General features: G+C 40.0%; 1 protein-coding gene across 1 annotated transcript; it reads right to left on the bottom strand.

Moving 5' to 3' along the window:
* Positions 1-2,080: 2,080 nt before the first annotated feature.
* On the bottom strand, positions 2,081-4,954 carry LOC116894325 (prostatic steroid-binding protein C2). Its single transcript, XM_032896021.1, has 3 exons — positions 4,879-4,954; positions 3,017-3,219; positions 2,081-2,229 (listed from the first exon to the last, which is right to left on the bottom strand). Exons 1-3 carry the CDS (start codon positions 4,925-4,927, stop codon positions 2,146-2,148), a joined length of 336 nt encoding a protein of 111 aa, XP_032751912.1. The 5' UTR covers positions 4,928-4,954; the 3' UTR covers positions 2,081-2,145.
* Positions 4,955-20,313: the final 15,359 nt, after the last annotated feature.

Here is a 20,313-nt window from a genome sequence, read left to right as displayed (position 1 = left end):
TCCCTGCAGTTCCCCACAAATGCCTCCCAGGGTCATCTCTCATGCTGCAATTGACAGGTTAAATTCAGACTCTAAATGTTATCCACTTATCCATTCTCAGGCCCCTCCGGTAAGTCAGTTTCAAATGGTGGGTTTTTCTCTTAAGATGGTACTGAGTCCCTGTGCTCTCCGCCACATTGACTTGCAACCGGTCTTTAAACCTGTGAGGATTTGGGCTTGTCCTGATGCAGGGCTCTAAGCAGGATGAGCTTGTGGGGGCCTTCAACTATCACAACTCCTCTACCTGGTTGCCATGCAGCTGGAGTGACCTGTGATTGGTTTCTGTTCTTCAAGTTGCCATCGTCTTTTTCATAGCATGTTTCTTTGTTTTATTTATTTTTAATTTTTTTTAAAAAATGTGTAGCCCAGGCTGGTCTTGAACTCATGATCCTCCTGCCTCTGCCTCCTTCAGCAAATCCTAGTGGAGTGCACCACCCCAACAGGCTCATAGACTGTTTCAAGGGTACTGTTACTTTTGTATCTCTGACACCTTCTCTTTTCTCATAAGGAGGCCCTTTCTCTCTCTCTCCTTTCTTCCTCTTTCTGAGACAGGATCTCACTATGTAGCCCTGGATAGCCTTGAACCTGCTTTGTAGACCAAGGTGTTCTGGAATCCACAGTGATCTGCCTGTCTCTGCCTCCTGTGTACTTGGATTAAAGGCATAGTCTACCACACTTGGCAAATTCCTTTCCTTTCCTTTCCTCTCCTCCCCTCCCTCCCCTCCCCTCCCTTCCCTTCCCTCCCTCCCCCTCCCCCCCTTCCTTCCCTCCTCTCCCCTTCCTTCCCTTCCTTTCCCTTTTCTTTCTTTTCCTTTTTCCACTTCTGTGTCTCCTTCACAGGGTTACATAGAAGCAACTTCTTGTCTGACACATTACCCTGAAGATTTAATGTTTACTTCCTCTACTTTGAAAAAACTTAGTGTTTTTTGTCTTGCTTGTTTTTTCAGAAGACTTTCCTTCATTGAAATTGTCAATATCACCAAGATATTATAGATGTAGAAAAGCAGTTAGTTACTGTGGCCTTTTCAATTTTATATGGTTTTAATTCTGGAAAAATTTCCTGGCTTTTAAAATTTTAGTTCTGTTTTTCAATTGTTTCCTTAAGTTTTGAGTTTTGTGTTACACACAGTGGTTTTAAGATTTACCATTCTTTTTCATGAAACATTCTACCTCAATTTCTTTCCCATTAGATGTAATGTGATTGAGACAGCAGCTTTACTGAAACATTTATGCATGTATGTACTATTTGTGTAGCTGGCGGTTGTATCTCTATTTTGGAAGAGTCTTTGCTTTTCTTTGTTTACTTGCTCAGACATAAACGGCAGACATATTTGTAACCTGAACATGTGAAGCATGTCCATACTCTCCTTTAGGATAAGCCACACCCCATAAGACTGGAGGATATGGACCACATTTAGAATAGGAGGCAGTAGGCATAGCTACCCCTCCTCTTTTCCTTTTCTTTCATTTTATCCTGTGCCCTGACATGGTACAAACCCATGATTGCTTTACTAGGGCAGAAAATGTGGATATTCATAAAAGCCATAGTAAGAGCCATTAATTATAAATGAATATATAGTTTTGATTAGGACACAAGATATTTGAATTTTTGAGAAATTGCTCTGCACTTCATGAAAGGGATGAAAAGGATGGTGAACCTATTGCAGTGAAGCTTACGACAATCAGGGCTTCTGTTTTAGAATAGGGGGCTTGTTCTAAGTACTACCATAGGTTGAATGGGAAGTACTCAGGTGGAGTACTTAGACCATGAATGGCATGATGTACTGGGGTAGTAAGTCAGTTTAGAACAGTGGCCACAGAAGAGGCCAATGTGTGCTTTCAGCTTTGATCATTTTCCTTTATGGTCTCACAGAAATGGCAAACTTACTTGTAGGGCAGTGTTCCTGATGCCTGAACCTCAGGGTTGACAGTCACGTTGATAGAGATGACCTCTGTAACTTATTACCATCACTGAAAATACACTTTTAAAAATTAAAACTAATCCAATGTAAGACCCAAGACTTAGTGTAACAGACAGGTGTTAATACGCAAGGAGAGTAATTTATTAGTGCAAGATATTGAAACCTTCACATTGAGCAGTGAAGGTCAGTTAATTTCTGAGAACCAATGACCTCTTGGAAAGTTTATTTGTAACCATACTTTCACATCACATTTCAACATAATGAATACCTGCAAATAAACAGAAGGCAAGAAAAGAAAGGTGAGGTGAGTCAGGCAGTTCCTGGAGAAGAAATGGTAACAAATTAAGAGTCCATGGAGGGCACCATAGAAAGACAAAAACATAAAGTGTGCTCAGGGAATAAAATAAAATAATGCATATAAATGGGAGCTCTTTCCGTGTCAAGTGACCACAGCATTGCTCAGGTCCCTACTTCTCTGGATTAGAAGGGGACAGTTCCCTAGGCATAACTTCTTTAGATGATTTAAAATTGTGGCCTCTACTTTCCTTCTAATGGGTTAACCAGGGTAGATCCAGGGCTGAAGTGGGTATGAAGTACTGCAAACAGGAGGCCCTCAGGTTCCTGGCAGTGTGAGCAAATTTGGCAGAGAAATGTATCCTACCCATATTTTGATTTTAAGGAAGTTGTCTCCAGGTTCCTTCCTCCCATCTGTGGGATTTTACCAACATCCCCCATAGTATTCAATAGAGATAATATCCATTCATTGTGCAGATATAAACTTCGTCAAAGTCCCTAGCAGATTGAGCCATAAAACCTACTTTTCTAGAACCCTATTTGGCCTTGTTAGGATGCCACAAGAGTGTTGTATCTCGGGTAAAACTACAATGAGGCAACTATTCTGGGAACTGTTTACAAATGAACTCAGATTAGCAGTGTATTCCTCAACCAACCTATCACCAATGTCCTGTAGTTCTTCCCCATCCATGTGGCCCCAAGAGACAATCACATCAACTTCGATTGTGGCCTTCTGAGTGTGTAAAGCAATATGAACATACCAATGAAGTTCCCATTGAAAGTCTGTCTCCATACATTATCTTATCTATACATCGCTTCACTTTTAGGGTTGCTTCAACAGCCTCTGGAGGTGCATCAAATTCCTCAAGTTCCCTCTTCAGTTCTTCCTCAGGGTTTAGTAAGAAGGTTATACTTACATCCTGAAAAGCTTGGCAGACCTGGCCAGCCAAGGTCTGGCCATTAGCTGGAAAGTGTGAGCAAAGTGAAAGTATCATTAATCACTTTTGTTTTGTTTTGCTTTCCTGTTTTTCTAGACAGTTTCTCTGTGTAGTTCTGGCTGTCCTGGAACTCACTTTGTAGACCATTCTAACTTTGAGAGTCAAACACGTGGAAATCCACCTTTCTCTGCTTCCCAGGTCCCATGGCTACTTTTTATTTTTAAATATGTTTTTGTATGAATTTCTCTGACTTGAGACTGAAGACTGGACAAAATATGGAGGATATTGGGCCCCTTGCCTGTTCCTGTATGAAATCCTGAAGATCACACAGCAAGGGACTGAAGGAACATTATTGTTGTCTCCTTCTGTTTTTTATTTTAGTCCACACCAATGACTCCCCAATCTTCTATGGTTTCCTGAAATTTTCTTTCTTAGCATTAAAAGTTTCAGGTTTAACTTCATATCCACTAGCATTTTTATGAGTCTTGTACAACTGAAAATAGTAATTGTTGTGTTGTCCAACTTGACATGAACATCAGAATTTTATAAGAGATAAGAAAAGTAAAAAGTGAGTAGATTCTTTTGTGTAGAGAGGTAACAATTTGAAATTGACAGATTAGGTCATGGCAACAGGTACAGTTCAAGGTAAAGAGTTGATCAGCTTTGAATCATACCCAGGTGCATCTGAGAACCTGGGAGAAACTTTGCGTTTGCACAGTGACGCTCAGGTTCACTTCTAGGGAGGTTGACAAGGGCAAATTGGCATCCATCTTATGGATTGTAAAGATGTATGTTGACTGTCCACATAAGAACTGAAGAAATTGTGTTTCTCTAATCTAGTTTCCACGTTCCCTTCAAGGCTCTTAAAAAAATCTCCAGCAGTGGCCTGCACTGGACTCAGACCCAAGCTCCATATATTTAACCTCATTTAACTTGGATCAGAGGTATGTGCCACCAGAGCCAGTTTTCCCAAAGACACATAGATACTATACCTAGGAGGTGCCTGAGCAGTGACTGATATGAGCCTTAAGCAGATTCCATCAGAAAATATTGTAGGAAAATATTGTAGGCTATAGGATGAGGGGTAGCTGGTTAGGCAGGAGGAGATGCGGAGAAGAAACAGGGGGTAATTGCCCATGAGACTTAGTTAATTTTTAAGGCATAGAGTATGTAGGATGCAATAGATTGTGAAAATTTATTAATTTAAGAAAAAACAAACATCTTATTGATAATGACCACACTGTTTCTATTAACATTATTGGTAGAACCCCAAGAAACTGATCAGACTACACAGGCTTGCTTATTCTTAGAGTCAAGTTGAGAGGTTTGAAAATTTATTATTCACAGATTCAGAGAACATTGACTACTAGGAATGGAGAACTTTTTCGGGTTACTTTCCAATACAAGAAAGTGAAAAATAGTACAACAAATAGATTCCCTTTCTGAACTTTGTTTCTAATGTCCTCTTTGGTTGTTTCCAGACACTCTGCCTCATCAAAGCTTCCTCAGCAAGAGAAAGTATCTGGAGCTTTTGTTCCTTTGGGAGCTAATAAAAGAGGTTGGGGGGAATTTTTAGAATAATCATCTTTTCCTGACCCCAACTTCATGGCACAGAAACTCACCACCTGTTCAAAGGGGCAAACTTACCAGGAGCTGTGGCTGGATTAATCCCAAACAATACTCACCTTCGTAACAAACAACCAGAAAGGTCAGAAGACACAGGCTCAGCCGCATGGCGCTCAGTTTGCTTCTAGACTGAGCAAATGCTGAGCAAATGGACTCTCCCAGAGGCTGTGGGGACCGGGGATATTTATACATGGTGAGGCTTACTGGTCTTGCCTCAGGCAAACAAGCTCACAGAGCTTGTAACTATTAACATGACAGCAGCAGACACAATTTTTAGAAGAGACATTATTGATAAATTCCATCAACATAACATTGAAAAAAACCAGAAATTGAGGAAATATTCAGTTAACATAGATCAAATTATGTTTTCTTTGTAACTTAATGGTTTAGTTCATTCCCATGTATGACTAATTCTGCCTCTTTTTCTCAGTAGATTTTAAAACAGAAGCAAAGATTTCAATGGTATAAAATGAACCTTATGGCAATTAGATGTTTTGACATTAAATATACTAACTTCTTCCTCCCTTCCCTCCTTCCCTCCTTCCCTCCTTCCTTCCTGCCTTCCTTCCCTCCCTCCCTCCTTCCCTCCTTCCTTCCTGCCTTCCTTTCCCTCCTCCTTCCCTTCCTTCCTTCCTTCCTTCCTTCCTTCCTTCCTTCCTGTATATGTGTATTCTGCAAAGTACAAGTATGGGTCAGAGAACAATTGAGTCAGTTCTTTCCTTCTAAGGTCTGAGCCTCAGGTATTGAGCTCAGATGATTGGACCTGGCCACAAATACCTTTCTGTATGGACTCATCTTGCCTGTCCTATTTATTCATCTTAAAATAAAATTTATTAGTCACTGCAAGGGCCATCAGCCTTGGAATTATCATGACAAGACTATTGCCTGACATCTCTGCCAGGTTTATGTATGTATTTGGTGCTGGAGCAGGCATTTTATCACTGCACTATATTCTATCTCTCATCAATCTTTTAGAGAATTTTTGGATGATTTTATCATGAAAATGTGTACAGCACTGAGAAAGACTTCCCTTAAGATGTCACCTACTGTTCATTTTTCTATGGCATTCCAAGTGGTCAACTCTATTCATGTGTCAGTATCTGAGGGCTGTGTCAGAAGCCTGGAAGAAAGACCACCATCACTGTTGACCCACAGTTTATTTATTTCCAGACTCTAGCTCTCTGGACAGACATGTGATTGAGTTATCTCGGCAAAGTGGTACTAGAGCAAATGAGACATAAAATTTGTCCCATACATGGGAAAGACGCTGCAGTTTTTGAACTGCACTTGGAAGCCTGAAACAAGTCATTTCCACAAAAAAGAATTTTTCTGTCAGTTATTTTTATTGGATACTTTTTCTTTATATTTCAAATGTTATCACCTTTCCCCCACCCACCCAGCAATCCTTCCCACCTCCCTTCCCTGACATTATCCTACACTGGGAGATCCAGCCTTGGTAGGACCAAGGGTTTCTTCTCCCTCTGGAGCCCAACAGGGCCATCCTCTGCTACATACGCAGCTGGAGCCATAGGTTTGTTCATGTGTACTCTTTGGATGGTAGTTTAATCCTGGGAGCTCTGGTTGATTGGTATTGTTGTTCTTATGGGACTGCAAACCCATTCAGCTTCAATTCTTTCTCTAACTCCTCCAATGAGGACCCCATTCTAAGTTCAATGGTTGGCTGCTAGCATTCACCTCTGTATTTGTCATGCTCTGGGAGAGCCTGGACAGGAGACAGCTATATCAGGCTCCTGTGTCAGCATGCACTTCTTGGCATTCTCAATATTGTCTGAGTTTGATGGCTTACTGATTGTATATTGGTTGCAATACCCAGGTGGGGCAGGCTCTGAAAGGTCATTCCTTCAGTCTCTGCTCCAAATTTTGTCTCCATATCCCCTCCTACAAATACTTTTATTCCTCCTTCTAAGAAGGTCTGAAGCATCCATATTTTGGTCATCCTTCTTCTTGAGCTTCACGTGGTCACTGGGTTGTATCTTGGATAATACAAACTTTTAGGCTAATATTCACTTATCAGCGAATGCAAATGTGTGTGTGTGTGTGTGTGTGTGTGTGTGTGTGTGTGTGTGTGTGTGTGTATGAGATTGGGTTACCTCACTCAGAATGATATTTTCTAGTTACATCCATTTGCCTATGAATTTTATGAAGTAATTGTTTTTAATAGCTGAGTAGTACTCCATTGTGTAGATGTACCACATTTTCTGTATCCATTCCTCTGTTGAAGGGCATCTTGGTTCTTTCCAGCTTCTGGCTATTATAAATAAGGCCACTATAAACATACTGGAGCATGTGTCTTTGTTGTATGTTGGAGCACCTTTTGGGTATATGCCCAGGAGTGATATAGCTGAGTCCTTAGGTAGTACAATGTCTAATTTTCTGAGGAGCCTCCAGATTGATTTCCATAATGGTTGTACCAGCTTGCAATCCCTCCAGCAATGGAGGGGTGTTCCTCTTTCTCCACATCCTCTCCATCATCTTTTGTCACCTGAGCTTTTGATCTTAGTCATTCTGACTTGTGTCAGGGTCGTTTTGATTTGCATTTCCCTAATGACTAAGGATGTTGAACATTTCTTTAGGTACTTCTCAGCCATTCAATATTTCTCAGCTGAGAATTCTTTGTTTAGCTCTGTACCCCATTTTTAATAAGATTATTTGATTCTCTGGAGTCTAACTTCTTGAGTTCTTTGTATATATTGGATATTAGCCCTCTATTTGATGTAGGATTGGTAAAGAACTTTACCAATCTGTTGGTTGCTGTTTTGTCCTAATGACAGTGTCCTTTGCTTTCAGAAGCTTTGCAATTTTATGAGACCTCATTTGTCCATCTTGAACTTAGAGCATAAGCCATTGGTGTTCTATTCAGGAAATCATCTCCAGTGCCCATGTGCTAGCGGCTCTTCCCCACCTTTTTCTATAGATTTGAGTATATCCTGGTTTGCTGTGGAGGCCCTTGATCCACTTCGACTTAAGCTTTGTACGGGGCAATAAGAATGGATTGCTTTGCATTCTTCTACATACTGACCTCCAGTTTAATCAGCACTATTTGTTGAAAACGCTATCTTTTTTCCACTGGATGGTTTTAGTTCCTTTGTCAAAGATCAAGTGACCATAGGTGTACAGGTTCATTTATGTGTCTTCAATTCTATTCCATTTATCTATCTGCCTGTCTCTGTTCCAATACCATACAGTTTTTATCACTATTGCTCTGTAAAGTACAGCTTGAGGTCAGGGATGGTGATTTCTCCAGAAGTTCTTTTATTGTTGAGAATAGTTTTTGCTCTCCTGGATTTTTTGTTATTCTAATGAATTTGCAAGTTACTCTTTCTAACTCTATGAAGAATTGATGTGGAATTTGATGGGGATTGCATTGACTCTGTAGATTGCTTTTGGCAAAATGGCCATTTTTACTATATTAATCCTGCCAATCCATGAGCATGGGAGGTCTTTCCATTTTCTGAGATCTTCGTAAGTTTCTTTCTTCTGAGACTTGAAGTTCTTTGCATATAGATCTTTCACTTACTTGGTTATAGTCAGACCAGGGTATTTTATGTTATTTGTGACTATTGTCAATAGTGTCATTTCCCTAATTTCTTTCTCAGCCTGTTTGTCCTTTGAGTAGAGAAAGGCTATTGATTTGTTTGAGTTAATTTTACACCCAGCCACATTGCTGAAGTTGTTTATCAGGCTTAATAATTCTCTGGTTGAACTTTTGGGGTTATTTAAGTATACTATCATGTTATCTGCAATTAGTGATATTTGACTTTTTTCTTTCCAATTTGTATCCCTTTGACTTCCTTTTGTTGTCTGATTGCTCTGGCTAGGACTCCAAGTACTATATTGAATAAATAAGGAGAGAGTGGGCAGTCTTGTCTAGTCTCTGATTTTAGTGGGATTGTTTTAAATTTCTCTCTATTTAGTTTGATGTTGGCTACTGGTGTGCTGTATATTGCTTTTACTGTGTTTATGTATGGGCCTTGAATACCCTGTCTTTTCAAGACTTATGTATGAAGGTGTGTTGAATTTTGTCAAATGCTTTCTCAGCATCTAATGAGATGATCATGTGGTTTTTTTTCTTAGAGTTTGTTTATAGAGTTGATTATATTGATAGATTTTTGTATATTGAACCATTCCATCATCCCTGGGATGAAATCTACTTGATCATGATCAGTGATCATTTTGATGTGTTCTTGGATTCAGTTTGCAAGAATTTTATTGAGTATTTTTGAAGTAATATTTATAAGGGAAATTGGTCTGAAGTTTTCTTTCTTTGTTAGGTCTTTGTGTAATTTAGGCATAAGCACAATTGTGGCTCCATAGAAGGAATTGGGTTGTGTTCCTTCTGTTTCTATTTTGTGGTTGGTTTTGACAGTATTGGTTTTAGGTCTTCTATTAAGGTCTGATAGTATTCTCCACTAAACCCATCCTGTCCTGGGCTTTTTCTTTTTGGTTGGGAGTCTTTTAATAACTGCTTGTATTTCTTTAGGAGTTATGGGACTGTTCAGATGGTTTATCTGATCCTGATTTTATCTGTCTAGAAAATTTTCCATTTCATCCAGAGTTTCTAGTTTTGTTGAATATAGGCTTTTGTAGTAGGATCTCATTATTTTTTTAATTTCCTCAGATTCTGTTGCTATATCTCCCTTTCTATTTCTGATATTGTTAATTTGGATAATCTCTCTGTGCCCTCTGGTTAGTTTGGCTAAGTGTTTATCTATTTTGTTGATTATCTCGAAGAACTAGCTCCTGGTTTTGTTGATTCTTTGTATAGTTCTTTTTATTTCTACTTGATTGATTTCAGTCCTGAGTTTGATTATTTTCTGCTGTCTATTTCACTTTTGTGTATTTGCTTCTTTTTTTCTAGAGCTTTTAGGTGTGCTGTCAAGTTGCAAGTGTACGTTCTCTCTTTCTTTTTTTTTAAATTTAACTTTTTTATTAGATATATTTCTTTACTTACATTTCAAATGGTATATCCTTTCCTGGTTTCCTAAGACCCCATCCCTTCCCCCTCCCCAATACAGGTGTTCCCCCCATCCACTCCCCTTACCATCCCCCCCATTCTCCTGCACTGGGGGTACAACCTTGGCAGGACCAAGTCTTCCCCTCCCACTGGTGCCCCAACAACGCTATTCTCTACTCCATATGCAGTTGGAGCCCTTGGTCAGTCCACCTATAGTCTTTCGGTAGTGGTTTAGGCTCTGGAAGCTCTGGTTGGTCGGCATTGTTGTTCTTATGGGGTTGCAAGCTCCTTTACTTCTTTCAATCCTTCCGCTAAATCCCCCCAAAGGGGGTCCTTTTCTCAATCAGTGGTTTGCTGCTAACATTGACCTCTGTATTGGACATGCTCTGGATGTGTCTCTCAGGAGAGATCTATATCTGGTCCCTTTCAGCATGCACTTTTTAGTTTCATCAATCTTATCTAGTTTTGGTGGCTGTATATATATGGGCCACATGTGGAGCAGGCTCTGAATGGCTGTTCCTTCACTCGCTGCTATAAACTTTGCTTCCATATCCTGGCCTATGGATATTTTTCCCCTTTTAAGAAGGAGTGGGAGTATCCTCATTTTGGTCTTCCTTCTTCTTGAGCTTCCTGTGGTCTGTTGATTGCATCTTGGGTAATTCGAGCTTTTTGGCTAATATCCACCTATTAATGAGTGCATACCAAGTGCATTTTTCTGTGATTGGGTTACCTCACTTAGGATGATATTTTCTACTTCATTCCATTTGCCTATGAATTTCATGAAGTCGTTGTTTTTGATTGAGTCAGACTCCATTGTGTAGATGTACCACATTTTTAAAAATCCATTTCACTGTTGAAGGGCATCTGGGTTCTTTCCAGCTTTTGACTATTCTAAATAAGGCTGCTATGAACATAGTGGAATATCTGCCTTTGTTGGATGTTGAAGCATCTTTTGGGTATATGCCTAAGAGAGGTATAGCTGGATCCTCAGGTAGTGGAATGTCCAATTTTCTGAGGAACCTCCAGACTGATTTCCAGAATGGCTGTACCAGTCTGCAGTCCCACCAGCAATAGAGGAGTATTCCTCTTTCTCCACATCCTCACCAGCATTTGCTGTCACCTGAGTTTTTTATCTTAGACATTCTCACTGGTGTGAGGTGAAATCTCAGGGTTGTTTTGATTTGCATTTCCCTTATGACTAAAGATGTTGAACATTTCTTTAGGTGTTTCTCAGCCATTCGGCATGCCTCAGCTGTGAATTCTTTGTTTAGCTCTGAGTGCCATTTTTAATAGGGTTATTTGTCTACTTGTGGTCTAACTTCTTGAGTTCTTTGTATATTTTGGATAGAGCCCTCTATCTGTTGTAGGACTGGTAAAGATATTTTCCAAATCTGCTGGTTGCCATTTGTCCTAACAACAGTGTCCTTTGCCTTGCAGAAGCTTTGCAGTTTTATGAGATCCCATTTGTCAATTCTTGATCTTAGAGCATAAGCCATTGGTGTTTTGTTCAGAAAATTTTCTCCAGTGCCCACGTATTCGAGATGCTTCCCCATCTTTTCTTCTATTAGTTGAGTGTATCTGGGTTGATGTGGAGGTCCTTGATCCACATGGACTTAAGCTATGTACAGGGTGATAAGCATGGATCGATCTGCATTCTTTTACAAGCTGACCTCCAGTTGAACCAGCACCATTTTTCCATTGGATGGTTTTGGCTCCTTTGTCAAAAATCAAGTGACCATAGGTGTGTGGGTTCATTTCTGGGTCTCCAATTCTATTCCACTGGTCTATCTGTCTGTCTCTGTACCAATACCATGCAGTTTTTACTATTGCTCTGTAATACTGCTTGAGTTCAGGGATAGTCATTCCCCCAGAAGTCATTTTAGTGTTGAGGATAGTTTTAGCTATCCTGCGTTTTTTTGTTATTCCAGATGAATTTGCAAATTGTTCTGTCTAACTCTCTGAAGAATTGTATTGGTATTTTGATGGGGATTGCACTGAATCGGTAGATTGCTTTTGGTAAAATGGCCATTTTTACTATATTAATCCTGCCAATCCATGAGCATGGGAGATCTTTCCATCTTCTGAGGTCTTCTTCAATTTCTTTCTTCAGAGGCTTGAAGTTCTAATCATACAGATCTTCTACTTGCTTGGTTAAAGTCACACCAAGGTATTTTATATTATTGGGTACTATTATGAAGGGTGTCATTTCCCTTTCTTTCTCGGCTTGTTTCTCCTTTGTGTAGAGGAAGGCTACTGATTTATTTGAATTAATTTCATACCCAGCCACTTTGCTGAAGTTGTTTATCAGCTTTAGTAGTTCTCTGGTGGAACTTTTGGGATCGCTTAAATATACTATCATATCATCTGCAAATAGTGATATTTTGACTTCTTCTTTTCTAATCTGTATTCCCTTGATCTCCTTTTGTTGTCTGATTGCTCTGGCTAGATCTTCAAGAACTATATTGAATAAGTAGGGAGAGAGTGGGCAGTCTTGTCTGGTCCCTGATTTTAGTAGGATTGCTTCCAGTTTCTCTCCATTTATTTTAATGTTAGCTACTGGTTTGGTGTGTATGGCTTTTACTATGTTTAGGTATGGGCCTTGAATTCCTATTCTTTCCAGGACTTTTATCATGAAAGGGTGTTGAATTTTGTCAAATGCTTTCTCAGCATCTAGTGAAATGATCATGTGGTTTTGTTCTTTCAGTTTGTTTATATAATGGATCACGTTGGTGGTTTTCTGTATATTAAACCATCCCTGCATGCCTGGGATGAAGCCTACTTGATCATGGTGGATGATTGTTTTGATGTGCTCTAGGATTCAGTTTGCCAGAATTTTATTGAGTATTTTTGCATCGATATTCATAAGGGAAATTGGTCTGAAGTTCTTTTTCTTTGTTGGGTCTTTGTGTGGTTTAGGTATGAGAGTAATTGTGGCTTCATAGAAGGGATTCGGTAGCGCTCCATCAGTTTCAATTTTGTGGAATGGTTTGGATAGTATTGGTATGAGGTCTTCTATGAAGGTCTGATAGAATTCTGCACTGAACCCGTCTGGACCTGGGCTCTTTTTGGTTTGGAGACCTTTAATGCCTGCTTCTATTTTGTTAGGAGTTATGGGGTTGTTTAAGTGGTTTATCTGTACCTAATTTGACTTCAGTACCTGGTATCTGTCTAGGAAATTGCCCATTTCCTGCATATTTTCAAGTTTTGTTGAATATACATTTTTGAAGTGGGTTCTGATGATTTTTTGAATTTCCTCTGAATCTGTAGTTATGTCTCCCTTTTCATTTCTGATTTTGTTAATTTGGACACACTCTCTGTGTCCTCTCGTTAGTTTGGCTACGGGCTTATCTATCTTGTTGACTTTCTCAAGGAACCAACTTTTGGTTCTGTTGATTCTTTCTATGGTCCTTTTTTGTTTCTACTTGGTTGATTTCAGCTCTGAGTTTGATTATTTCCTGCCTTCTACTCCTCCTGGGTGTATTTGCTTTTTTTGTTCTAGAGCTTTTAGGTGTGCTGTCAAGCTGCTGACATATGCTCTCTCCTGTTTTTTCTGCAGGCACTCAGAGCTATGAGTTTTCCTCTTAGCACAGCTTTCATTGTGTCCCATAAGTTTGGGTATGTTGTACCTTCATTTTCATTAAATTCTAAAAAGTCTTTAATTTCTTTCTTTATTTCTTCCTTGACCAGGTTATTGTTGAGTAGAGCATTGTTCAACTTCCAGGTATATGTGGGCGTTCTTCCCTTATTGTTATTGAAGACCAGCTTTAGGCCGTGGTGGTCTGATAGGACGCATGGGATTATTTCTATCTTTCTGTATCTGTTGATGCCTGTTTTATGACCAATTATATGGTCAATTTTGGAGAAAGTACCATGGGGTGGTGGGAAGAAGGTATATCCTTTTGTTTTAGGATAGAATGTTCTGTAAATATCTGTTAAGTCCATTTGGTTTGTGATTTTTCTTAGTGTGTCTATGTCTCTGTTTAATTTCTGTTTCCATGATCTGTCCATTGATGAGAGTGGGGTGTTGAAATCTCCTACTATTATTGTGTGATATACAATGTGTGCTTTGAGCTTTAGTAAGGTTTCTTTTACGTATGTAGGTGCCCTTGTATTTGGAGCATGGATATTTAGGATTGAAAGTTCATCTTGGTAGATTTTTCCTTTGATGAATATGAAGTGTCCTTCCTTATCGTTTTTGATGACTTTTAGTTGAAAATTGATTTTATTTGATATTAGAATGGCTACTCCAGCTTGCTTCTTCCGACCATTTGCTTGGAAAGTTGTTTTCCAGTCTTTCACTCTGAGGTAGTGTCTGTCCTTGTCTCTGAGGTGTGTTTCCTGTAGGCAGCAGAATGCAGGGTCCTCATTGGATATCCAGTTTTTCAATTTATGTCTTTTTATTAGAGAGTTGAGACCATTGATATTGAGAGATATTAAGGAATAGTGATTATTGCTTCCTGGTATATTCATATTTGGATGTGAGATTATGTTTGTGTGCTTTTCTTCTCTTTGTTTTGTTGCCAAGATGATTAGTTTCTTGCTTTTTCTAGGGTGTAGCTTGCCTCCCTATGTTGGGCTTTACCATTTATTATCCTTTGTAATGCTGGATATGTAGAAAGATATTGTGTAAATTTGTTTTTGTCATGGAATATCCTGGCTTCTCCATCTATGTTAATTGAGAGTTTTGTAGGATACAGTAACCTGGGCTGGCATTTGTGTTCTCTTAGGGTCTGTATGACATCTGTCCAGGATCTTCTGGCTTTCATACTCTCTGGTGAGACGTCTGGTGTGATTCTGATAGGTCTGCCTTTATATGTTACTTGACCTTTTTCTCTTACTGCTTTCAATAATATTTCTTTATTTTGTGCATTTGGTGTTTTGACTAATGACGGGAGGAGTTTCTTTTCTGGTCCAATCTATTTGGAGTTCTGTAGGCTTCTTGTATGTTTATGGGCATCTCTTTCTTTAGGTTAGGGAAGTTTTATTCTATGATTTTGTTGAAGATATTTACTGGTCCTTTGAGCTGGGAGTCTTCATTCTCTTTTATACCTATTATCCTTAGATTTGATCTTCTCATTGAGTCCTGGATTTCCTGTATGTTTTGGACCAGTAGCTTTTTCTGTTTTACATTATCTTTGACAGTTGTGTCGATGATATCTATGGAATCTTCTGCTCCTGAGAGTCTCTCTTCTATCTCTTGTATTCTGTTGGTGATGCTTGTATCTATGGTTCCTTGTCTCTTCCTTTGGTTTTCTATATCCAGGGTTGTTTTCCTGTGTTCTTTCTTCATTGCTTCTATTTCCATTTTTAACTCCTTCACCTGTTTGATTATGTTTTCCTGGAATTCTTTCAGGGTTTTTTGTGGTTCCTCTGTATTGGCTTTTACTTGTTTATTTATGTTTTCCTGCTTTTCTCTAAGGGAGTTCTTCATGTCTTTCTTGAAGTCCTCCAGCATCATGATCAAATGTGATTTTTAAATCTAGATCTTGCTTTTCTGGTGTGTTTGGATATTCAGTGTTTGCTTTGGTGGGAGAATTGGGCTCAGATGATGCCATGTAGTCTTGGTTTCTGTTGCTTGGGTTCCTGCGCTTTCCTCTCACCATCAGATTGTCTCTGGTGTTACTTTGTTCTGCTATTTCTGACAGTGGTTAGACTGTCCTATAGGCCTGTGTGTCATTAGTGCTGTAGACCTGTTTTCCTGTTTTCTTTCAGCCAGTTATGGGAACAGAGTGTTCTGCTTTCGGGCGTGTAGTTTTTCCTGTCTACTGGTCTTCAGGTGTTCCTGTGGGCCTGTGTCCTGAGTCCACCAGGCAGGTCACTTGGAGCAGAAAAGTTGGTCTTATCTCTGGTCCGGCAGCTCAAGTTGCTCGTGGGGGCTGCTTTTGAGCTTTTGGCAAAGGCAGCAACCAGGAGGGTCTGCACCACCTTTTCCCGGAGCTCTGGTGCACGGGATTTGGGTGCAGAGAATTGTTGACTGATTCCCTTCAGGTTCGGGCAGTGTCACCCTCAGCAGTTCTTTGGCAAAGGGACCATTAATGTGGATTCTTCTTTCTTTATCTCCAACTAAAGTTTTAACACCCTATTACGAAGCTCTTGCTATGTTAATACAGAATCGTAGGATAGAATCACAAGAATATTTTGAGAGAAAAACTCATGAAGTATTTATTCCTTATTCCAAACAACAATTATATTGGTTATTGTGGAATACTGATATGTGGGGCTATGGCATGCACAAACATTTCAGGCAAAATGGATAAGCATTAAATCAAAACAACCCTGAGATTTCACCTCACACCAGTGAGAATGGCTAAGATCAAAAACTCAGGTGACAGCAGATGCTGGCGAGGATGTGGAGAAAGAGGAACACTCCTCCATTGTTGGTGGGATTGCAGACTGGTACAACCATTCTGGAAATCAGTCTGCAGGTTCCTCAGAAAATTGGACATTGAACTGCCTGAGGATCCAGCTATACCTCTCTTGGGCATATACCCAAAAGATGCCCCAACATATAAAAAAGACACGTGCTCCACTATGTTCATCGCAGCCTTATTTATAATAGCCAGAAGCTGGAAAGAACCCAGATGCCCCTCAACAGAGGAATGGATACAGAAAATGTGGTACATCTACACAATGGAATATTACTCAGCTATCAAAAAAAACAACGAGTTTATGAAATTAAGTAGGCAAATGGTTGGAACTGGAAAATATCATCCTGAGTGAGGTAACCCAATCACAGAAAAACACACATGGTATGCACTCATTGATAAGTGGCTATTAGCCCCTAATGCTTGAATTACCCTAGAAGCCTAGAACAAATGAAACTCAAGACAGATGATCAAAATGTGAATGCTTCACTCCTTCTTTAAAAGGGGAACAAGAATACCCTTGGCAGGGAATAGAGAGGCAAAGATTAAAACAGACACAGAAGGAACACTCATTCAGAGCCTGCCCCACATGTGGCCCATACATATACAGCCATCCAATTAGACAAGATGGATGAAGCAAAGAAATGCAGAAGTGTAGATCGCTCCTGAGAGACACAGCCAGAATACAGCAAATACAGAGGCGAATGTCAGCAGCAAACCACTGAACTGAGAATAGGACCCCCATTGAAGGAATCAGAGAAAGAACTGGAAGAGCTTGAAGGGGCTCGAGACCCCATATGTACAACAATGCCAAGCACCCAGAGCTTCCAGGGACTAAGCCACTACCCAAAGACTATACATGGACTGACCCTGGACTCTGACCTCATAGGAAGCAATGAATATCCTAGTAAGAGCACCAGTGGAAGGGGAAGCCCTGGGTCCTGCTAAGACTGAACCCCCAGTGAACTAGATTGTTGGGGGGAGGGCGGCAATGGGGGGAAGATGGGGAGGGGAACACCCATAAAGAAGGGGAGGGGAAGGGGGAGGGGGATGTTTTCCCGGAAACCGGGAAAGGGAATAACACTGGAAATGTATATAAGAAATACTCAAAATAAAAAAAAAATAAAAACCCAATAAACAATAATAGCGAGAAAAAAATGGATAAGCATTATTCAAAGGACAAGTTGCTACCATTTACTTCTATACATGCTTTTGTATTTCCTGTAAATTTATGTATGTAGCCAATAGAGAATGCCATTACTGTATTTACAGAGAGTGCATCTAACAGGAAGGCAGCATATGAAATTGGATCACATCACATGTTCATTCTCTTGAGTTTTTCCCTGCTACAGAACAGATAACTGATTGATAGCCAATATATAGCTCATGGTCTACAATTGCTTGAACCTGTTCCTTTTTAGATATTGTTAATTCTCAAAGTTCGCAATTATTTAAGCAAATACAACTTAATTTAAGAGAATGTACTGCTCTTTACTTTATAGGACATTTAAAAGCACATACTGTGCTGATATGTTCAAGGTTCTTTCCAACTTTCTCTTTTATTAGATTCAGTGTATCTGGTTTTATGTGGAGGTTCTTGATCCACTTGGACTTGAGCTTTGTACAAGGAGATAAAAGTGGATAAATTTGCATTCTTATACATGCTAACTGCCCCTTAAGCCAGCACCATTTGTTGAATATGCTGTTTTTTCCCCACTGGATGGTTTTGGCTTCTTTGTCAAAGATCAGGTGACCATAGGTGTGTGGGTTCATTTCTGGGTCTTCAATTCTATTCTGTTGATCTAGTTGATTCTGTACCAATACCATGTTGTTTTTATCACTGTTGTTCTGTAGTACAGCTTGAGTACAGGGATGATTACCCCACAAGTTCACTTATTGTTGAGAATTGCTCCTGTCTAAAGGAAATACAGGAACAAAGAGTGGAGGAGAGACTGAAGTACATACCATTCTGAGACTGTGCCATCACATCCATACATAGTAAACCTAGACACTATTGCTAATGCCAAGAAGCACTTGCTTACAGAAGCCTGATATGTCCCCTGAAAGGCTCTGCCAGAGCCTGACCAATACAGATGCAGATGCTCACAGCCAACAATTGGACTGAGCATGGGATGACAGTGGAGTAGTTAGGGGAAGTACTGAAGGAGCTGAAGGGATTCACAAACCCATGGGAAGAACAATAATATCAACCAAACAGATCCCCCAGAGTTCCCAGGGACAAAACCACTAACCAGAGAGTACACATGGAGGGACCCATGGCTCCAGCTGCATATATAGCAGAGGATTGCCTTATCTGGCATCAATGGGAGGGGAGGTCCTTGGTCCTGTGGAGGTTCGATGCCCCAGTGTAGGAGAATGCTAGGGTGGTGAGGTGAAGTGGGTGAGGGAGCTCCTTCATAGAAGCAGGACAGGGGGTGATGAAATAGGGAGTTTGTGGAGGGGAAACTAGCAAGGGGGATAACATTTGAAATATAAAGAAATAAAATAACCAATAATACACACACACACAAACATACACACATGAGCTCATACTGAATTGCCCAGACCCTTTAGTGATGGCAATTCAACAGCATATTTGTATACTAGGCAAATTATAGGCCTTACACAGGAACAATTTGACAAGTAATCTCATTCTTTGTCAAAATAGTCATAGCTTGAGACAATTTGGTATTTCTAGAGAATGTGCATTTCAAATTGTAAAACTTGTCCTCAATGTTCTCAGTTTCTTTCTGTACCACATAATGGTGTTAATCTTTGAGAATTTGTACATAATCAATTATGAAAATGGATATTACTCATATCTGATTTTGGAAAATTAAAATATGTACACATGACTATTGGCCCCCTTCTCAGGCTTTCTTGTTGCAACTTCTTTAACAGGAGAAGCAACTAAAAATGAAATGTCATTGCCTACATTTTTTTATGCTGGGTGTTCTAAATCAGATTAGACAGATAATGGAATTGGCTATTGCAGTCAAGCATTAAAGATGTTTCATAGACAATTTACTATTAGTCATATTATGGGGATTCCTCTTTTTTATCCATTGCATGTGAACTCTGGCTATTGTACTGGTACACAAGATCCTTTAGGACTCCAATCCTCCCTTGGCATTGACAACTTCAGCCTAGTATATGTCTCACAGTAACCCTGATACCACTTGCCACAGCATGGGGATAGACTGCTTGTCCACATTGATGCTATTTAGGGTCACCCAAGGTGGATCTGAAATGAGTGGCTGTACTGTGGAGTTCTTGTGTGATTTGATGGGTGAATTGGAGGGCTGTTACCCAAGGTTGATCTGAGATGTGTGGCTATACTGGGGAGTCCTGGAATGATTGTGAAAAGGCCTGAGATGGGATATACCAAATACACTCCTGCCCAACGCTTCAAATATCCTTCTTAAGGTTAATATAAAGATTTCTTTCTTTCTTTTTTATTTTATTTTTATTTTTAGAGATATTTATTTACATTTCAAATGTAATCCCCTTTCCCAATTTCCTGTCCATAAAAACTCATATCCCACACTCCATCCCTTTTCTTCCCCTTCTATCCACACCCATTCCCCCACCCCTTCCAACCTCCTCCCCCAATATTCCCCTACATGGGGTGGGGTTCCAGGCTTGGCAGGACCAAGGGCTTCTCCTCCCTTGGGTGCCCAACAAGGCCATCCTCTGCTACATATGCAGCTGGAACCATGGGTCTGTCCATGTGTACTCTTTGGATGGTGGTTTAGTCCCTGGGAGCTCTGGTTGGTTGGGACTGTTGTTCTTATGGGGTTGCAAATACCTTCAGCTCCTTCAATTCTCTCTCTAACTCCTCCAATGGGGACCCCATTCTCAGTTCAATGGTTGGCTGCAAGCATCTGCCTCTGTTTTTGTCATGCTCTGGCAAAGCCTCTCAGGGGACACCTATATCAGGCTCCTGTCAGCATGCATTTCTTGGAATCAGCAGCACTGTCCAGTCTCTGTATTTCCTCCTATAAATATTTTTGTTCCCTCTTCTAAGAAGGACTGAAGTATCTACACTTTGGTCATTGTTCTTCTTGAACTTCATTTGGCCTCTAGGTTGTATCTTGGGTAATTCGAGCTTTTAGGCTAATATCCACTTATCAGTGAGTGCATACCATGTTCTC

Source organism: Rattus rattus, chromosome 2, assembly GCF_011064425.1.
Source record: "Rattus rattus isolate New Zealand chromosome 2, Rrattus_CSIRO_v1, whole genome shotgun sequence".
NCBI classification, from domain to species: Eukaryota; Metazoa; Chordata; class Mammalia; order Rodentia; family Muridae; genus Rattus; species Rattus rattus.
This window is presented reverse-complemented; position numbering and strand designations above follow the sequence as displayed.